This window comes from Lycorma delicatula, chromosome 2, assembly GCF_047948215.1.
Source record: "Lycorma delicatula isolate Av1 chromosome 2, ASM4794821v1, whole genome shotgun sequence".
In the NCBI taxonomy this organism is placed as follows: domain Eukaryota; kingdom Metazoa; phylum Arthropoda; class Insecta; order Hemiptera; family Fulgoridae; genus Lycorma; species Lycorma delicatula.
Window position 1 is genome coordinate 139,089,520 of NC_134456.1, and position 17,409 is coordinate 139,106,928.

The window sequence follows — 17,409 nt, forward strand, 5'->3', positions numbered from 1 at the left end:
TTTCATCACCTGAATACTGCGATCGTTATCAATCGACTGATGTTTACGGTGTCGATGGTTATGAAAAGTGACAGAGGTGTGAGTTTTACGAAGTCAATTAGCCGTTCTTCAATTAGTTTTGAGTAATTACGGCAAAATTGAACCCAAATTAGAAAAAGTGGAAGCTTCTCCTTGGCTAAGCATTGAATTAACAATGAAGCCTACATTAGTAGCGGATGAAATGTTTCCAGAAGGTGCAGGTCCATACATGGACTTGGAAGAGGTTAGAATTTTTAAATTGCAATTCCATATTCATAATCATTTATCACTTTATAAATAATTTATTACATCTCGTTCTTAATCTTCCCCAGTGATATTAAAATATAACTTATATTTCCATGAACAGACATTGCTAATCTGTATTAAATGTAACAGTTCAAAAGTAGGTTTTTTTGTTGTTAAAAAAGTGTAAATTAAATACAAAACGTTATTGAACGAAACTTAATATGGAAGGTTTTATCTTTAAAATAATTATACTGTTTACCAATTCCAGTAACATTTTTAGGACTACAAGACAGGAGTGGAGACAGTTATATCTTTTTATAAAAGATGTGGTTAAATAGGAGAAATCTAATTAATAACAGGATGAGAAACTGTTTAAAATACTGTGTTGAATTAAGATGTTACAGAAAATTGAATTTATTTATTTTCTTAATTAATATTATGTGTTTAGATATCCAGTCTCCAGTGACAACTGGAGTTGCTGGATAAAATATTAACTATTTTTCACAGAGAAGAAAGTTGAAATAATATTATGTGAAAGCTGTGGATATACTCTTAAGATGTTTAGTCTTAACTTTAGTAACTGATAAGTATTACTAGAATTGCCCCTTCCCTAATTCAGACTATATTGCTACAGATTTTACAGTTGACTGAAGATTTTATTTTAAATATGGGTCTGCTTGGTTATGAAGGGCTCATGATGCAAATTTTTACTGGGTGTTTAAGCTGGTTAAATTAGAAAATTTTATGATAAACTTTCTGCAGATTTGAATTTGATGCCAAAATCATATAACCTGTTGTATTTTTTTTTTATATAAATTAATTTACCCAAATGAGATTTTCAATATATTTTTTTAATTTCAATATATGAGTCCAATCAAAGAGGCTAAGTATAAGTAGCCTGAACATGATAACTGGTTTACAGTAGGTTTTTTACTTTATGTACTAGGTTTGTAGTTCTTTTACAGTTTAATGTATTCACATCTTGAAAAAATGTAATAACCGTCTTGAATTTTGAGCTTATTTTTAAAGATACTAAGTTCACGTAAGAAATTGCATTTCAAAAATAAGATTTCTCTATTGACAAGAGAATATTTTGTACTTATTTTGTGTAACACTTAAGATTGACAGCATTATTTATCATACAAAAAGTGCAGTTAACAAAAAATGGCTTTGCATAATTTCTTCACCTGTCAATGTCTTTGCTCAAAGAATTACTAAAAAAGACCATTACAACTATACTAATTATCAAATAATAAATAAAATTAAGCCATTGCTGAAATTGTAAAGGTATGTTTGAATTCCACCAGGAACTGATCTTATGTTAACCAAGGGAACCATCGTCAAAATTCCAAAAAATTGTTTGTAAAAAGCTATTCAAACTTTTATTTAAACTATTCAATTTTATATTTTGTCTATTGATGCTTCCTCCCTTGAAATATTTCATTAAAATACATTCCTAGCAATATTCATAAAATAACAATTCCCACAAGATGAGGTGGACATAAGAACCACTATTTAAATTTCAGAAATGTACAAATAATTGTTTTAAACCCATTAGTTCAAATGTTCAGTGCTAAATTTTTTTGGAATAATGAATTCTTAGCTGAAAAAATAAAGACAGTCCCAAAAAGATGGTTATATTCCTTATTCCCTATTAGGGAGGGTTATTATCTTATTCTCCCATTATGTGAAATGAACAAGAAAACTTACAAAGTTGTTTCAGCCTATATTTTTATTCAAGTTGAAATTTTATTACAAAACATCAAAAGTGAAAGAGGTTTAATTTTTTTTTCTTAGTGAATAAATTTTGTAAATTTTAATAAAATTGAAATAATGGGTTTTTGTGTAAAACCATAGGATAAATAAAATAAATGCATTTCCATAAATTAGTAGACTGAAATTTAATTACATTTACTTTATACAGATAGTCTTTCCAGATAAAAACTAAACTACTTATCTGACCACAAAAAAAAAGATGAAATTGTAAAAATTTTTCTGTTTAATTGTTATTCACAGAATGAATTATCCAATTTTGATAAATGAAAAACTGAAATTAGTATGATGTAAATAACATACCGAAATGACTCAAACTATCATTACATAAAAAATGATGCAGCAAATTACAGTTAACCATCTGATTTTTGACTTGCCTTGAAATACATTTACTTATATCTATCCAGTAGTAATTTATAAAAAGCTTTATTTTAACATAATACTTGAAAAAAGTTTCTTGTTAAAAATATATATCTTCTAATAAGAAAACAGGCTGATTGTATACTATGTTGAACTCATTATGAACAAGAGCTTTAAAAAGAATCAACAGTTAATGATTATGGGTGAAGTAAAAAGAAGCGGGTTGAAAGAATTATATGATCTACCCATACAGACCATAAAATGAGACAAACGAACCTACCCAAAGAGTGCTTCAAAGCCTCTTCAGGTTGTCAGTACCCATAGTTCCTCGGGAGATCAAGATCAGAGTACTTCTATTCAGGATGGGAGCTACACATACCTGATCAATGATTTTACACTGAACAGCTTAAATATATAATGCAACAGACTTGTTTTTCTTCAAAAAAAAAAGAAGTATCTTACTAGACATTTCCTCAACAAAATCTGTATCCATCCCTAGTATGCTGTGACATTTGGAATCATTAAAATGGATTATAAACCATTAATAAAGATCCCCACTGGAGAATGAAATAGTGGGCGCTAGTATAGGTATTTATATATAATTATATATAAAACTATATAATTGTTTTGGTAAATGTTTTTTATAATTTATATTTTTCTTGAATTAATTTAATAAACAAACTTTTTTTTTTATAGGCAGGTGGTTCTTGTGGTCTGTTAATGGATCTAGCTGCGAATGATAAAGCTGTTCATGCTGATTTTTTTAATGGTATGTGTTTTATTAATGTACTTGTTTCATTTTATTATGTATTACTTCCATTAAAAATACAGTGAATATGTGTTTGCTTGGCCCATGCACAATAAAGATAACTAAAATAAATAATTACCAAAAAGAAGATAGTCATCATGTACAAATATCCTTTAATGACCTGGTAACTGATTTGAAAAGTCTGTAGTTGTAAAAATGATATTCTTGTGTAAATATTTATTTTCAATTGATAAAGGTGTTACAAATACTCGTGTATAGTTTGGTTAATACAAAAATTAGTAACTGCATATATTATATGGAGATTGGGACCTGAATCTGAGTTGAAAGGAATACTCCATAAATTGTCTTTTTATATTTACATAAATTGTTATCTTTTTTATACTTACTCATATTTTTACCTGCATTTTGCATCATTACACTGTGTTTTTTTTTGTACATTTGATAGTTATAATTTAATCTTTTTCAAGTTATGGAAAATCCTTCTTCATGAATCTGCTACATCTAATTTTTTTGCCATATGCTCTAATTGTTTTGTTTTTTCATTTCCCATCTATTCTCATAACACATGAAAAACATAATTGTTTTTGTATTAATGCAATCAAATTATGTAATGCAACATAATAATTTAAGTCATTAGGATAGTGAAAGAGATAAACCGAAGTCTTTTTGTATGCTTTTAAGTGTAGTTTGAAATGTTTTTTGCTCATTTTTCCCACGATACCATTGTGGGATGTATGTAAACAAAATTACTTCATTTTCGATAGTTTTATTTTTTCCCTAGTTGATTTTTATCCTTTTACTACGTTCTTGTTTTCTTCACTTTGTCCATTTTATTGTTGATTTATTCTGGAATTCCTTCAGTTTTCTGTCTTTGTCCTGAAAATATCTTGCTTGTGTATTTCTATATTAGATGAATGTTTATATTCCTTAAACCAATCTGTTTTTGTTTCCTACTTTCAAAAACGTAAAGGATGGTTTCTGCAATTCTATCTTCCTTTATTCTGTAGATATGAGACTGTAAAATTTTATTCTTCTTATTTTGAAGTCATTTGTAGTTTTTAAAACTTTCTGTAAAGTTCTTTGATCAAAGAAATTCAGAGTTATTGTTTACTTACTTGGGTCCTAGGATTTTCCTTTATAGTTTTCTTTCTTTCATTTATAGGTCTTCAATTAAGTTTTTTTTTACTAAAGGTTAAACATTCTGCTGTTTGACTTTGTATTCTAATGCTATTTTTATATTTAGAGCAGTTTTGAGTTTTATTTTTTAAGGATCTATTTAAAAGCTGTTAACATTTTTCTGGATCTATCCTGTACTGCTCATATCTCAGAATCATTTAGTGTAATCCATTTTCAAAGATAAATTTGTTGGTTCTTTTAATTTTCCCATATGTAGTTACAGTGTCTTCTTTGATTCTGTTCGTGAATTTTGTTTTTTCCAGCTACATCAGCCAGGATTTTGATTTGTTTAGTTGCAGTTTCTACATCTGAGAAAAGTACAATGTACAGTGTCACCTACAAAGGCTAAGTAGTCAATCTGAGTTCCTTTCATTTTTGGCCCTAGTTTGATTCCTGATTGTATTTCTAGTTCTTTAAATTTTAATTCTCTTGTTACTTTTCATAGGACAGAATTAGAAAATTGGTTAAATTCTGTCCCATTGCCTGACTGATCTTGATTTTGAAGGATCCAAAGAGGTCACCCATAAATTTTATTTCTGAAAAGATGTCTGTAAAATATTGATAAGTGTTTTATACAAAGGAGTCCAAAAAAATGCACTTGCTGTTTGCTAGTTTCCACTTCCCATGAAAAATTTGACTTGACATGACAATTTTTGACACAGAGAGGGTTATGATATATGTTCAAATTGACCACCAACAGCTTTTATATAATGCCCATAGCACCAAACTATGGCTGTTAGTGTATCTGGCATAATGCCAGCATACGACTACAATTTTTTCACATAGCTCATCGATTGTTGCTGGTTTTTGTCGATACTTGTCATTCTTGACGGTCCCCCAGAGGTAGAAGTCCAAAGATATCAAATCAGGAGACCGAGATGGGTACTCAACAGCACCTCTTCAACCCATCCACCATCTGGGTAGAGTTTTATCGAGGTAAAACCTGATATCTTGATGGTAGTGAGGCAGTCATCTTGTTGCATGTAAAATGTTTATCACCATATAGGTTTTGGATGGCAGGCAAAATCCCTGTTTGAAGCATATCAAGATACGCCTCACCAGTTACAGTATCCTCGAAGAGACCAATCAAACTGATAGACCACATCACACAGCAACCCCTGGTAAATTCACTGCCCTGTTCATATGAGCATGAGGATTTTCAGGAGCCCAGTAGACACAATTGTGGCAGTTTACAGTACTGTTAAGTTTGAATTGTGCCTCATCAGACCATACAAACTTCCCTGCAAATTGGTCATTCTTACCAGCCATGTGCTGAAACCATTCACAGTGCTTTATGCTTTGATCTGGGTCGTCATTCATCTCCTATAGCAGTCTTGGAATGTACACTTTCCACTTTGCTGGTTCACTGATTTTTGCGGTGATCGGGTGAATTGTTGCAACACCACAGCACTGGATGCTGGTTTTGTAGCTGTTCATGATATGCCGGATCTTGTGCACATCTTTAACAGTTCCATCAGCTTTGAATTTATTGCAGTTGTGGGCAATTGTTCAATATGTTAGTGGCGGTGTCTCAAACTCTCTCTGCCACTACTGTTGTACCTCGTGAATGTTCTTGTACTCCCAGTACCACTTCAGTACAGCCTTGCGTTCAACAAATGATAAGTGAACCTTGGCCATTGTTGCTACTCTTCTGTTTTCTGCTGCACTGGCTAATATGACTGGCTTGTTCCACTACTAACCACCTGTGCATGTGCAACATAAATTGCCAGCTCCACCTACGACGAAAATTGTAATACCTTACATTACACTACACATTAGATTATTTTAGTGAGTGTAGTCTTTTTATTTAGATATTATTTAATTACAAACAGTGATTACATTTTTTTAGACCCCTTTGTATATTGATATTTATTACAATTATAGTGATGTGTCATTATCAATGGTTTTGCATTTAGATTATTGTACCTAATTATACTTTGGAGAGAAAATTTGTTTTATTCTGGATCTTCATTTAATGAAGCCAGCTTGATACAATCCTAATATTTGATCTATTAGGTAGATTTCATAAGAAAACTACCTGTTGTAATGGGTACCATGATTTGACTTCTGGAAAATTTTGACATATCTTCACGTTTCACATCCCCCTGACCTCAAAACCACCATCAGTTCAAACATTTATATATACATTTATTTATATATATATTAAACTTTCTTGTGGACCTGATAATAACTGCTGTAATTTTGCATCAATCACTTTCAAACTTATACATCAAACATAACGACCCAAAATCTCGATCAAGTTCGTTAATGGGCAAAATCAGACCGGGGGGTGGAAATGGGGGGGGGGGCTTTTTTAAAAAAACAAAATATCGCTATAACTTTCTTATTAAGTAAAATATTGAACTCATTTAAAGTGCTGCTATTCTTTGGATAAGGACCTAAAATGTATTTAAGTAAATTCGTTTGATATCACCAACCATTAGCCCAGAAGGTGGAAAAAATGGGGTTTTGAAAACAAAAAAAAATCATACCTTCCTTAATGGGCACAGTATCGAATCGGTTTAAAGTGGTCTTAGCCCTTTAAACATACCTAAAACTTGTCTGTAACAATTTTTTATATGACCAACCCTTATGGCAAGGGATAACCAAAATGTTGCTGGAATTGTTAGAAGATGGGGCTTGTCATATGCTAAACATGTGAAACTCTTTCTTTTTTTTTACATGCAACCTTTGCCGAGTAAATTTTAATTTTTCTTAACTTTAAGGTAGAAATCTTTTTTATCTCCTACTTAGCACCAGTGAAATCTACCTTTGCCTTCCGGCATGCTAAAAGGGATTTTTTTTTCTTCTATTCTGTTTAGTATGGCTTTTGGTAAAATTTTATATAGGACGTATTAAAGATATTTCTCAGCAATTAATGTTTTGAGTTTTCCCTTTTTTATGAAGTGGCTGAATTAATGCCAATTTCCATTCTTTAGGAATTTTCTGAATTTTTCATATCTTTCTGAATCCTCCTCAAGATTTTTTTAGTTTTTACTGGAGTTTAATGAGTTTCATTTCCATAGGATTATTGTTTTTTAGATCTTTAATTATAATTAAAGGTCTAAAAAGGAAGCGCCTTATCAGATCTTATTATGAAACACTTAATAAGGAAGAAATCACAAAAATAATTATTTTTAATTTTTTCTTTATTAGGTAGGTGATTTTGAATCTGGAAGAGATTATTAATTAGTGGTAGTATATTAAGTTTTTTCGGTTTTTCACAGTTTAAAAGCTTTTCAAAGTAATTGGTGAGCAGTTGGCAACATTCTTTGTTTTTGAAGGTAACTTTTCCATTATCTTTTTGAAAGAGGGATTTGTTGGATTGTATCCTTTTGTTCTGTTTTTTAAAATGTAAAGTTTTTGAGAATTGTACTTTTGAGTGTATGTTTCCATTGTTTTTAGTTGATTTTGAGGAAATCTTTTTTGGATTTTGACGGTTTCTTTTTTTGGCACCGTAGTTGTATTGCTTACATGCTGAGTAATGCTATACATTGAATAAATTGTTGACAGATTACACCGCTGTCATCCTTGATTTTGCCATCGTACAGTTCAGAAGTGTGTCAGAACTGGATAATAAATAAACATAAACATAATCATTGCTAGGTTGGTACTGTTATTTGTTTACACATACCTGTTTTTATACTTGACTTATTCATTGATTATAACCTGAATCTATTGTTGTTTGTGTGACATAATATAACAATGGCAGTAAACTTCTCTGTGAACGAATTAAGAAGTATAATGGAAAAATCTTTGTGGTGGTAACAAAACAATTAGTGCAGAAATTGAAGCGAGCAGATCCAGATGGAGTTTGGATTCAAGAATGGAGAGTTTTGAGCTGCATATAGTACAGAAGCAGCTGCAATTATATTGTCAACAAATGAAGCAGATAAGCAACTGGCACCAGATGTGTAATTAAAAATATTCTGTAAATTAAACAAACTAGTACCAGCACAGCTTCAAATGCATCAATGGATTTACCACAACAGTTCATGAATATATTGCAAAATTCAATGCAGGACATACTACATTAGACCATGCAGACTATGATTGAGGAGATTCTCAGACTGTAACAGGTACAGCAGTTTTCTTCTTTGATGATGCCAGCAGCAGTCAACGGATGTTAACCTTCATTAACATCAGCATCCCTCTGTCTTTGTCACTGGATGTAGCAGTTAGTGGGTTGTTGCAGCGCCATTGAATTCATTGTCAGTGGTCATATCAGTGCCATTTTGGTGAATCATCTGTCTGTGAGTGAGATTGTGTAATTATTAGATACTTTTAAAGGTAATTCAAAAATTTTTAAAGTGGTCTCGAAAAGTACAAATGATTTTGAATACATATAAGTTAAGTGATGATATAATGTGTAGATTATTACAACTAGACTAACCTCCTGGATTAGTCTAATGGTTAAACTTGTCATTGCAAAATCAGCTGATTTTCGAAGTCAAGAGTTCTGAGATACCAGTCCTTTTAGATTGCTTTTATATGGATTTGAACTCTAGACTGAGAGTGTTCTTTGGTGGTTGGGTTTCAATTAACCACACATCTCAGGAGTGGTCAGCCTGAGTCTGTTCAAGAGTACACATTTGCCTGTATATTTACTCTTACACAACAGACTGTAAACTGTGTCTTGGCATCTCTGCAGAGTACTGTTGACATTGTGTCACTGTGCTATTACTTTGTATTTCATAAATAAATTATAACCTGTAAACTTCATGGTAAATTTTCAGAATGATTTCATCAATGGCCAGAACATTTGCATTTTTCAATTGATCTAATGTATGAGATTTGTCAAATTTTTTTTTTAAGTCTTTAAGTAGAATGGAGTTACATAAAAGATTTGAAAATCGTGTTTGGCTAAAGAATGAATAATTTTGTGATATTGGACGTGTGGTATTGTAGACAAGAGAAGAGACTGAAAAGTTCATGTTTTGACTTTTCAACTATAGAACATACAATTAAAGGTATATTGGTGATGGTTGATAGTTTTAACAAAATTCACCAAATTATATCCCACAGAAATGACTAATGCAAAGTGAAATGCATTATTATTATAACTATAAGAGTAGAAAATTTTTCACTGATGTATTTGTATAATAATCTATTTGTTAAATTATTTATTATTGTATCGAATTTCAAATGCTATACGTTTAATTAAATTCTATTATTTTTTTTTGTATTATACATCATCAGTGTAGTTCTGTTTATCATATTACTATAACTGACAATTTTTTTTTATGAAGTGGATGGAGAGGTTATTTGTAGTTATTGGTAAAATTGGTTTCCTCTGTGTTACTAAATTTAATTTTTTTTCATCCTTTTTAATATTTATGTCAAGAAAATTTGTAATATTATTATTTAATGTTGTTAACCAAGAATTATTTGTTCCTAATTTACTTATTAAATTAAAATCATATCTACGAGGTCTGTTCAGAAAATAACCAAATTTTTTTTTAATCTTTTATATTAATTTTACAGATTATTGGTCCTTGTCCCCTTCAAAGTGCTCCCCTTCCCTATTCACGCACTTTTCCCAGTGGTATTTCCGCTCTGTGAAGCAGTCCTGCATAGCTTTGCTTGAAATGGCTGTTAAGGTTCGTGACAAATTTGCTTGAATGTCATCAATATTCTCAAAACGGCATACTGTCTTCACTGATTTTAATTTCAAAAATAAGAAAAAAATCTCAAGGAGCCAGATCTGGCAAGTAGGGAGGCTGTGGGAGGACAGACAGTCATCTAATTTTTGGCACAAAACTAACGAATTGACAAAGCTGAGTGTGCACGCGCTTTTTTTTGGTGAAGGAACCTTGAGTTGTTTTGCCATAACTCTAGTCTCTTTTTGTGAATTTTTTCACGTAACCCTTGTAAAGTGCCGATAGTATGCATGGTCCATTTGTTTCAAAAGGAAACAAAAACTCTAGTCTCAATGTTGTAGATGTAACCATGTTTTTTCGTCTACCATTATGATCCTTTGCATGAATTCATCATTGGCTTGTTCAAGAAGTTGCCAACAATGTTCACTGTGTTCTCTCTGCTATTTGGTCATCAAACTAGGAATAAACTTTGCTGCAACTCAATGCATGTTCAATTTTTCAGCCAAATGTCATAGCATGATCCAATTGAGATGCTAACATCTTCTCAAAGTTCTCTGACTGTCATCGGCAATTTACACACACCAGGTTGTTGATTTTCTGAATATGGATGTCATCAGTTGAAGTTGAAGGTCCTGGTCGAGGATCATCTTCAATTGACTGACAACCAGTTTCAAATCGTGAAAACCATTTGTAACATTGCGTACAACCCAGAGCATCGTCTCCGCAAGATTGTTTCAAAAGTTGAAATGTTTCTGTGAAAGTTGCACGCAAAATTTTATGTTGTATTGTTGCTCCTGAAAATTGCTACTAACATTTAAACACATTGCACGCAAATAATAATAACTTGAAAACTAAATGCGACATCAAAAATCTAAGAACATATGGTTACAAAGAAGGTTATGCGGAACACAATGCTGCCAACTGTACATCACTAAATATTTCCATTGGTGCGTAATTAAAAATGTTTGGTTATTTTCTGAACAAACCTCTTACATATCTAATCCAAAGTTTTATGTTGTGAATATGTCTAATATTAGATAATAACTGCTTCCATGTATGGTAAAAATTTCTCTGATAAAATTTTACATAATTGCGACACCATTTGTAAACCTTCTTGTTAGTAAAATTCATTATTACACGTACAATAATTACATTGGTTGACATACTTTTTGTAAAAATAATGAAAATGCTCTTTTTGTGTTTCACTTTACTCGTTATTAAAATATCTATTCACAGAAATGCCCTACCATGTCCCATTACCTAGTACCTGTTTTGAATTATCTGGAATTGTTTCTAGGTGGCTTTACTGGGTATTCCCAGTGCATTCTATGAGCCTTTAAAGATTCATTTATGTTTCTTTAAAGTTTAGTTTGATTGTGTCTTGTATAGAGTTGATTGTCTTTCAGTGCAAAAATCCAGTGGAAAAGTTTTATGTATGTGGAAGATTTACTTTAAAGTCACAACTACATTTACATCTCAGGAAGTCAAAAAAGTTTACTTTTTATATTTTAAGTGCCAATTTGGAGATCCAGATAAACATTGGGTTCTTCATGTTTTCTCTGCGAGTTGTCACATAAATCTAGTGCAGTGGATCATGGCAAGAAACGATCTGTTGTTTGGTGTTCCTATTGTGTAAGAACACAATAGGTTTCACTTACATAGTCAGACCATGCAGCATTAATAAATTAGAGGGATATTCAAAAAGCAAATGAGCAGAATTGAGTACCCAAATTTGTCTTCAGCACTAAGGCTCATTCCTCATGGCCATGAATTACCGGTGTCAATCCTGCCTTTAAAACTTGGGCAGTCTTGAATTAGGATCTGATTAACTCCCTGAAACCACTAGTAGTGACTACATTTTTACCAATCACCAGTGAGCCTCATTTAATAACTCAAATACAATCTAAATGATTTGGTACATGACCTGGGTTTCTTAAAACAAAAAGCTGAACTTCTTGGTTCCAGACTACTACAATAGATAATAACACAAGTGTTTCACTTTACCAAAAATGGACTATAACATTTTCAAGTTTTTATAAAATGGAAGGTTCATTATGTGTCTGTTATGATTTAATGAATGAACTTAATATGGAACATATACCATAAAAGCAGTCTTAACTTCATAATGGAAACGAAAAACCATCAATTCCTTTAGCTTATTCAGTGACAGTGAAAGAAATCTATACCATGGCTATTGTACTAAATATATCATAATGAATATATTTGTACCAAATGAAGTTAAATATGAATAGTAACATACTTGAGGGGGGGGGGGGTTACAAAGTATTGTTTGTTATGCCTATGGGATAGTCTGGCAACACAAAAACATTTCAATAAGAAACACTGGCCTCATAGAACTTCTTTTGAACAAGGTACTTTAAATATAAAGTATGCTCTCCTCATTGATTTAAAAAAGGTGCTTCTGCCACCTCTCAATATTAAGTTTTGACTAATGAAAAACTTTGTTAAAGCTATGAACAAAGAAGGTAATGATTTCAAGTACCTAAAAAAAAATATTTTACCAGTTGTGATACAAAACTAAAAGAAGGCATTTTTAATAACCTCAAATAAGGAAAATTTTAAGTGATCCCCTTTTAAAAGAAAAACTAAATGACAAAGAATTGGCAGCTTGGACCTGTTTTGTAAGTGTATTTAAGGGAATTCTGGGTAATAAGAAGGATAAGAACTATAAACCCTCATAAATGAACTCTTTAAAGCCTGAGAATTACTAGGACTTCGCATACTCTTAAAAATCCATTTTTTGCACTCCCATTTGAATCTTTTCTGGAAAATTTGGATGCAGTAAATGAAGAACGAGGAGATTTCATCAGGACAATGGAAACACAATACAGGAACAATGAGAGATCCATCTATGATGGGCGACTACTGCTAATATACAATTGCAAAAATATGTCGTATTTTATTCAAATCCTGCATTGTTACAGTAATTTGTTAAGTATTTTGCATATCACTTTTGAATTTAGGGCTACAAAATACTTTAAACACAGCTATTTTCATCAACATAAAAAAAAGGTTTAAATTTGTTGTCTATTGTATTGTATTGTATTAAGGTTATATTGTTATATTTGATTAAAATTGTTTACATTATTTTCATGTAATAATTTTTTTATAATACTTAAATCCCTTTTAGTGGAATTTATGTTTACATCATATGAAACCAATACATTGTTATCTAATTTTTTTTATAGCTTTAATACTATTTTTGATGTGTGTGTGTTAATAAGTTTGATGTTATTTTTAAAGAAGGCATTTGTAAATTTTCTAAAAAAAATTTTATGTAATTGATAACTGGTCTGAAGGTAAAAGACCTGAAAATTTAGGTCATAATGGATTGTTAATATATTTTTTTAATTCTATTAATTTTTTATGATTATTCAATGTTTTAATAACTTCTGCATTTAGTGTTAAATCATTCATTTTTACAATTATTTTTTTTAAATGAGAAATCTTTTATATTGTATTGATTTTCATGTATAATAATTGGAACATTCACTTATCAACTTTTATTATCATAGGATTATTTTCTTTAATTTTAGTTTTAAAAATTTTTGAATTTATTATTTAAGTTATTTTTTATTCTATTCTGTTTACTGTAAATGTTTATTATGTTACTGAAAAGGCTGTTATATATTAATTTTTTTTTATTTGTAATTTTTAAAAGGTAAAAAAATAATTTGAAAAGGATAAAGAAAAATTAAAATTAGGGGTATACAGAAAATCAAGTTTACCGGTAACTATAAATAACTTTCTCCATCCATCCACTCCATCAAAAAACGACCACTTACAATAATATGATAAACAGAGCTTAATAATACACTGAGAGAATATTAAAAATGCATTAAATTGTGGCATTTGAAAATGGATACAGTAAAAAAAAATCATTAATAATTTTAACAAAAAAATTAATACCCAAATAAAACTGTAAAAAAGCACCAAAAAGTAATAAGAAATTAAAAAACTACTAATAATGAATCTAATAAAAACATTTATGGTAAACAAGTGTATGTAGAATTAATTGTGGATATATAGATTGTAATTAAGAGCATCTTTCTTTTTTAAATTCTTAAGTTTTAATACATCTGATAAAGCAAGCATACTGCAAAAGCGCTAATGTAATCATTTTTTAAAGAAAATTAAGCAGCAAGTGATTTTTACTTTATTATTGATGATAATGTATTATGCCATATAAGTTATCTCATATTTTATTTATTTTTTTTTGCAGATTTTGATGACCTTTTTGATGATGATGACCTTCAGTGACATACATTGAGAGAAATTTATTTATAGAAATCTTATTTGATTAAAAATGTTCCTTCAGTTTTTCATTTCATCAACAATGAGAAATTGTGTTAAAATTTATTTGTACACGCACGTTTCTTTTCTTTTTTTAATAAAATTATAATTTATTCTTGTTCTTAACTTTTTAACTGTAAATTTGTTGGTGCTTTTTTTGCTTGCATACTGATTTTTTATATTTTTTTGAAAATTTGTTATTTAAAAAAATTAAAAGTAATCATCTCAGGCATATTCAGTTGCAGCAATGATTTAAATATCACTGTGACATTCTGTATATTTTAATTATTTATAAAAAAGATTTAATTTGAACAATAATTCTACTAACATTGAGAGTTCAGTAAACAGAATTTTCTTCCAAAAGAATTTTAGTATGAGAATCTGTGTTTTTAAAAATATGAAAATGTGGGTACAGATGAAATGCAGTAATTCATATAATAATAAAAGTTACTAAGTAAAATGATTTTATAATCATACTTTTAAGAGTTAAGAGTTCCGGAAGACAGGATCTACCTCCTGGCTGGTTTACTTGGACTTACCATACAGCTTACCAGATCATTTACTTGCAACAAGTCAACACATGTGTCTCTGCACTGATTATGGTATTTTCTTTTAAACTGAATGCACAGATAGATTTTTCTCTTTAATAATTTCCATCATTAAAAAGCTGATTGACCAAACTTCAATAAAAAAATATTATCAGAGTTCCATGCAATTATTATTTTATTAAGGAATTAAATTATTTTATATTAATACAAATATATATATATATATATATGAAGGATCTTTCAGAGTATAAAACTAAACAAAATTACCAACCGACTTCTATGCACCAACTGAATATCTATATTCAATAAATGAAGAAAAAATATTAAAATAATAATAAAAATATTTAGTGCAAAAGAAGTCAGTATTAATATGTGCAAATAAAAGTGTCTTGCAAATAAAAGTATTGCAAATATGTGCAATAATCTTGTTTAGCTTTATACTACGAAAGATCCTTCATGGATGTGATTGTGCATTCTTGTTTCTGTAAAACTACAAACCTAAGTGAATATTACTAAGTATTTTATTAGTTTAGTAAATAATACGTGATTATTGAAACAGAGTGCAAGACTTATTATAATGTGCTAAATATACTATTTATATTATTTTTTTTTTAAACATACAATCATAATTTCAAATGTCTTCTCGAATGATAAACAAATCTTATATACAGATGATTTTGTATATTTTCAGTTGTACTATCAGTTTAATTTCATATGATTAGGTTCTGAAGATTTGTAAACGCATTGCCTGTTGAGTGTTAAACAAAGAGATCACTCTTAAAATGATTGGCTTTGTAGTTACTGAGCTTTAGAATAAAAATTCAATGATTTATTATTTCATAGCAGTGGATAAGGACATAATCCATAACAATCAAAAAACTATGTAATTTTTGAAATTTGAAAATTAAAATGCCAAAATGTAATCATTATTAAAACTGGTAAAACAAAATTAAAGAAAATAAAAATTTGGTTTTCCTAGAAGTTCATCTCAATTAAATAAACTCTATAATAACAGACAGTGCAGAACATTTTGCATCCATATTACACTTGATAAAGCAATTGCTTTTTTGGATTGAAAACCCTTACTGCTGTATTTTTGAAAAACTACAGGTTTTGAACTACAAATAAAACCATCAGGAAGATTTCAAAGCAGTCCATTTTGAATTTCCCAGATCTAAAGCACAAATATACGTCTTCTTCAGGATTGTCCTGATTAAATGATATGATTACACACCGATCTTAAAATTCCATCCATATAAAATTTAGTTCAGGAATTTAATGAGCGTTAATAGAAACTAGCTAAGCATTTTATGAAGATATCCTTCAACATTTTTATGCAAGTGCTGTTCTGCATGAGTTTCATAGAGATATCCTTCAAAACTTTCATCCAAATAATGTTCTAAATAATGTGAGTGATAAAGCTCACTTTCATTTGTCTGGCTTTATACATAAGCTGAATTTCGATTACTGGGCCAAAAATAACCATCAACAGCTTGTGAAGATCTTTATATAGTCAAGTCACCAATTAAGATAAATTTTGGTAATTATAGCCTTACGTTTTTAAAGAGTGAGGTCTAATGGTAACAATAAACTCTGGTTGGTATGCTGAGATGCTACAGAACCTTTTGTTATAGAAGTTCATCAAACGTGAAAATCCAGATGTATGGTTTCATCACAGTAGCCTTACTGTGATGAAACCATACACAAACTGCTCACATGTGAGCAAGACTGAACAATGTAAACTGTGAAAGACATGTGACTCTTATATACTGGTGTTGCCTGCAAATACCACAATTCTTTTACTGGAGCTGTCTAATAACTTTGGTCTACAAACATCATCCAAGAACTATTGATGAACTGAAGCTTACTGAAGTAATACTACCAGATCTACAAATATATAAAGCTTCAGAGATTTGTAATAAATGTATATCAATGAAGCCCACAATCTGGATGAAAAAATCTTCAAAACTAAATGAAAAACCTGTATCCCATACATTTAAAAGTTATTTAGTAAAACAGCAATTGTGTCTTTTTTTTTAACCTTTACAATTTAGGTTTTCTGGTATATCTGTAGCTATATATATCTTAATACTAATTTTGAATTCAACTTTTACAGAACTTGAAGATTTATGAAAGATATGCTTATTCTTCAAGGATTATTAATACATTATTTTTCGCTTAATACTTTTAGTAATTCATTAAATCATTCTTTGAATAGATTGTGATCAGATTTTTCAAACATGTAAATTTAATTAAATCAGATTTTTCACAACTTGTAAATTAATCTGGTGTTGACAACACTGATGTGGAAGTAGTCTGTACAAACTTCTATTTTCACTAGTAAGGAGTAAATTTTTTGAATATTCTATAATATTATTAATTAATCATTTAATTATATTTTATATTACACGTTGAAAGTTCACACTGTCAAAATTGAATGTTTATTACAATTTATAAATTGTAATATATATAAATTTATAATTTATAATTGTAATATATAAATTACAATTTATAAATTACATATTTATTAGATTTTATATTTTTTTTTTTAGATAAGCATTGTTTATGGTAAATGTTATTCTTACTGAAAAAAAATAGATTGATG

General features: G+C 29.7%; 1 protein-coding gene across 1 annotated transcript; it reads left to right on the forward strand.

Moving 5' to 3' along the window:
- The first annotated feature begins 24 nt into the window (after positions 1 to 24).
- LOC142319259 (COP9 signalosome complex subunit 9) lies at positions 25 to 14,397 on the forward strand. Its single transcript, XM_075356310.1, has 3 exons — positions 25 to 262; positions 3,094 to 3,166; positions 14,186 to 14,397. Exons 1-3 carry the CDS (start codon positions 194 to 196, stop codon positions 14,221 to 14,223), a joined length of 180 nt encoding a protein of 59 aa, XP_075212425.1. The 5' UTR covers positions 25 to 193; the 3' UTR covers positions 14,224 to 14,397.
- The last annotated feature ends 3,012 nt before the right edge of the window (positions 14,398 to 17,409 follow it).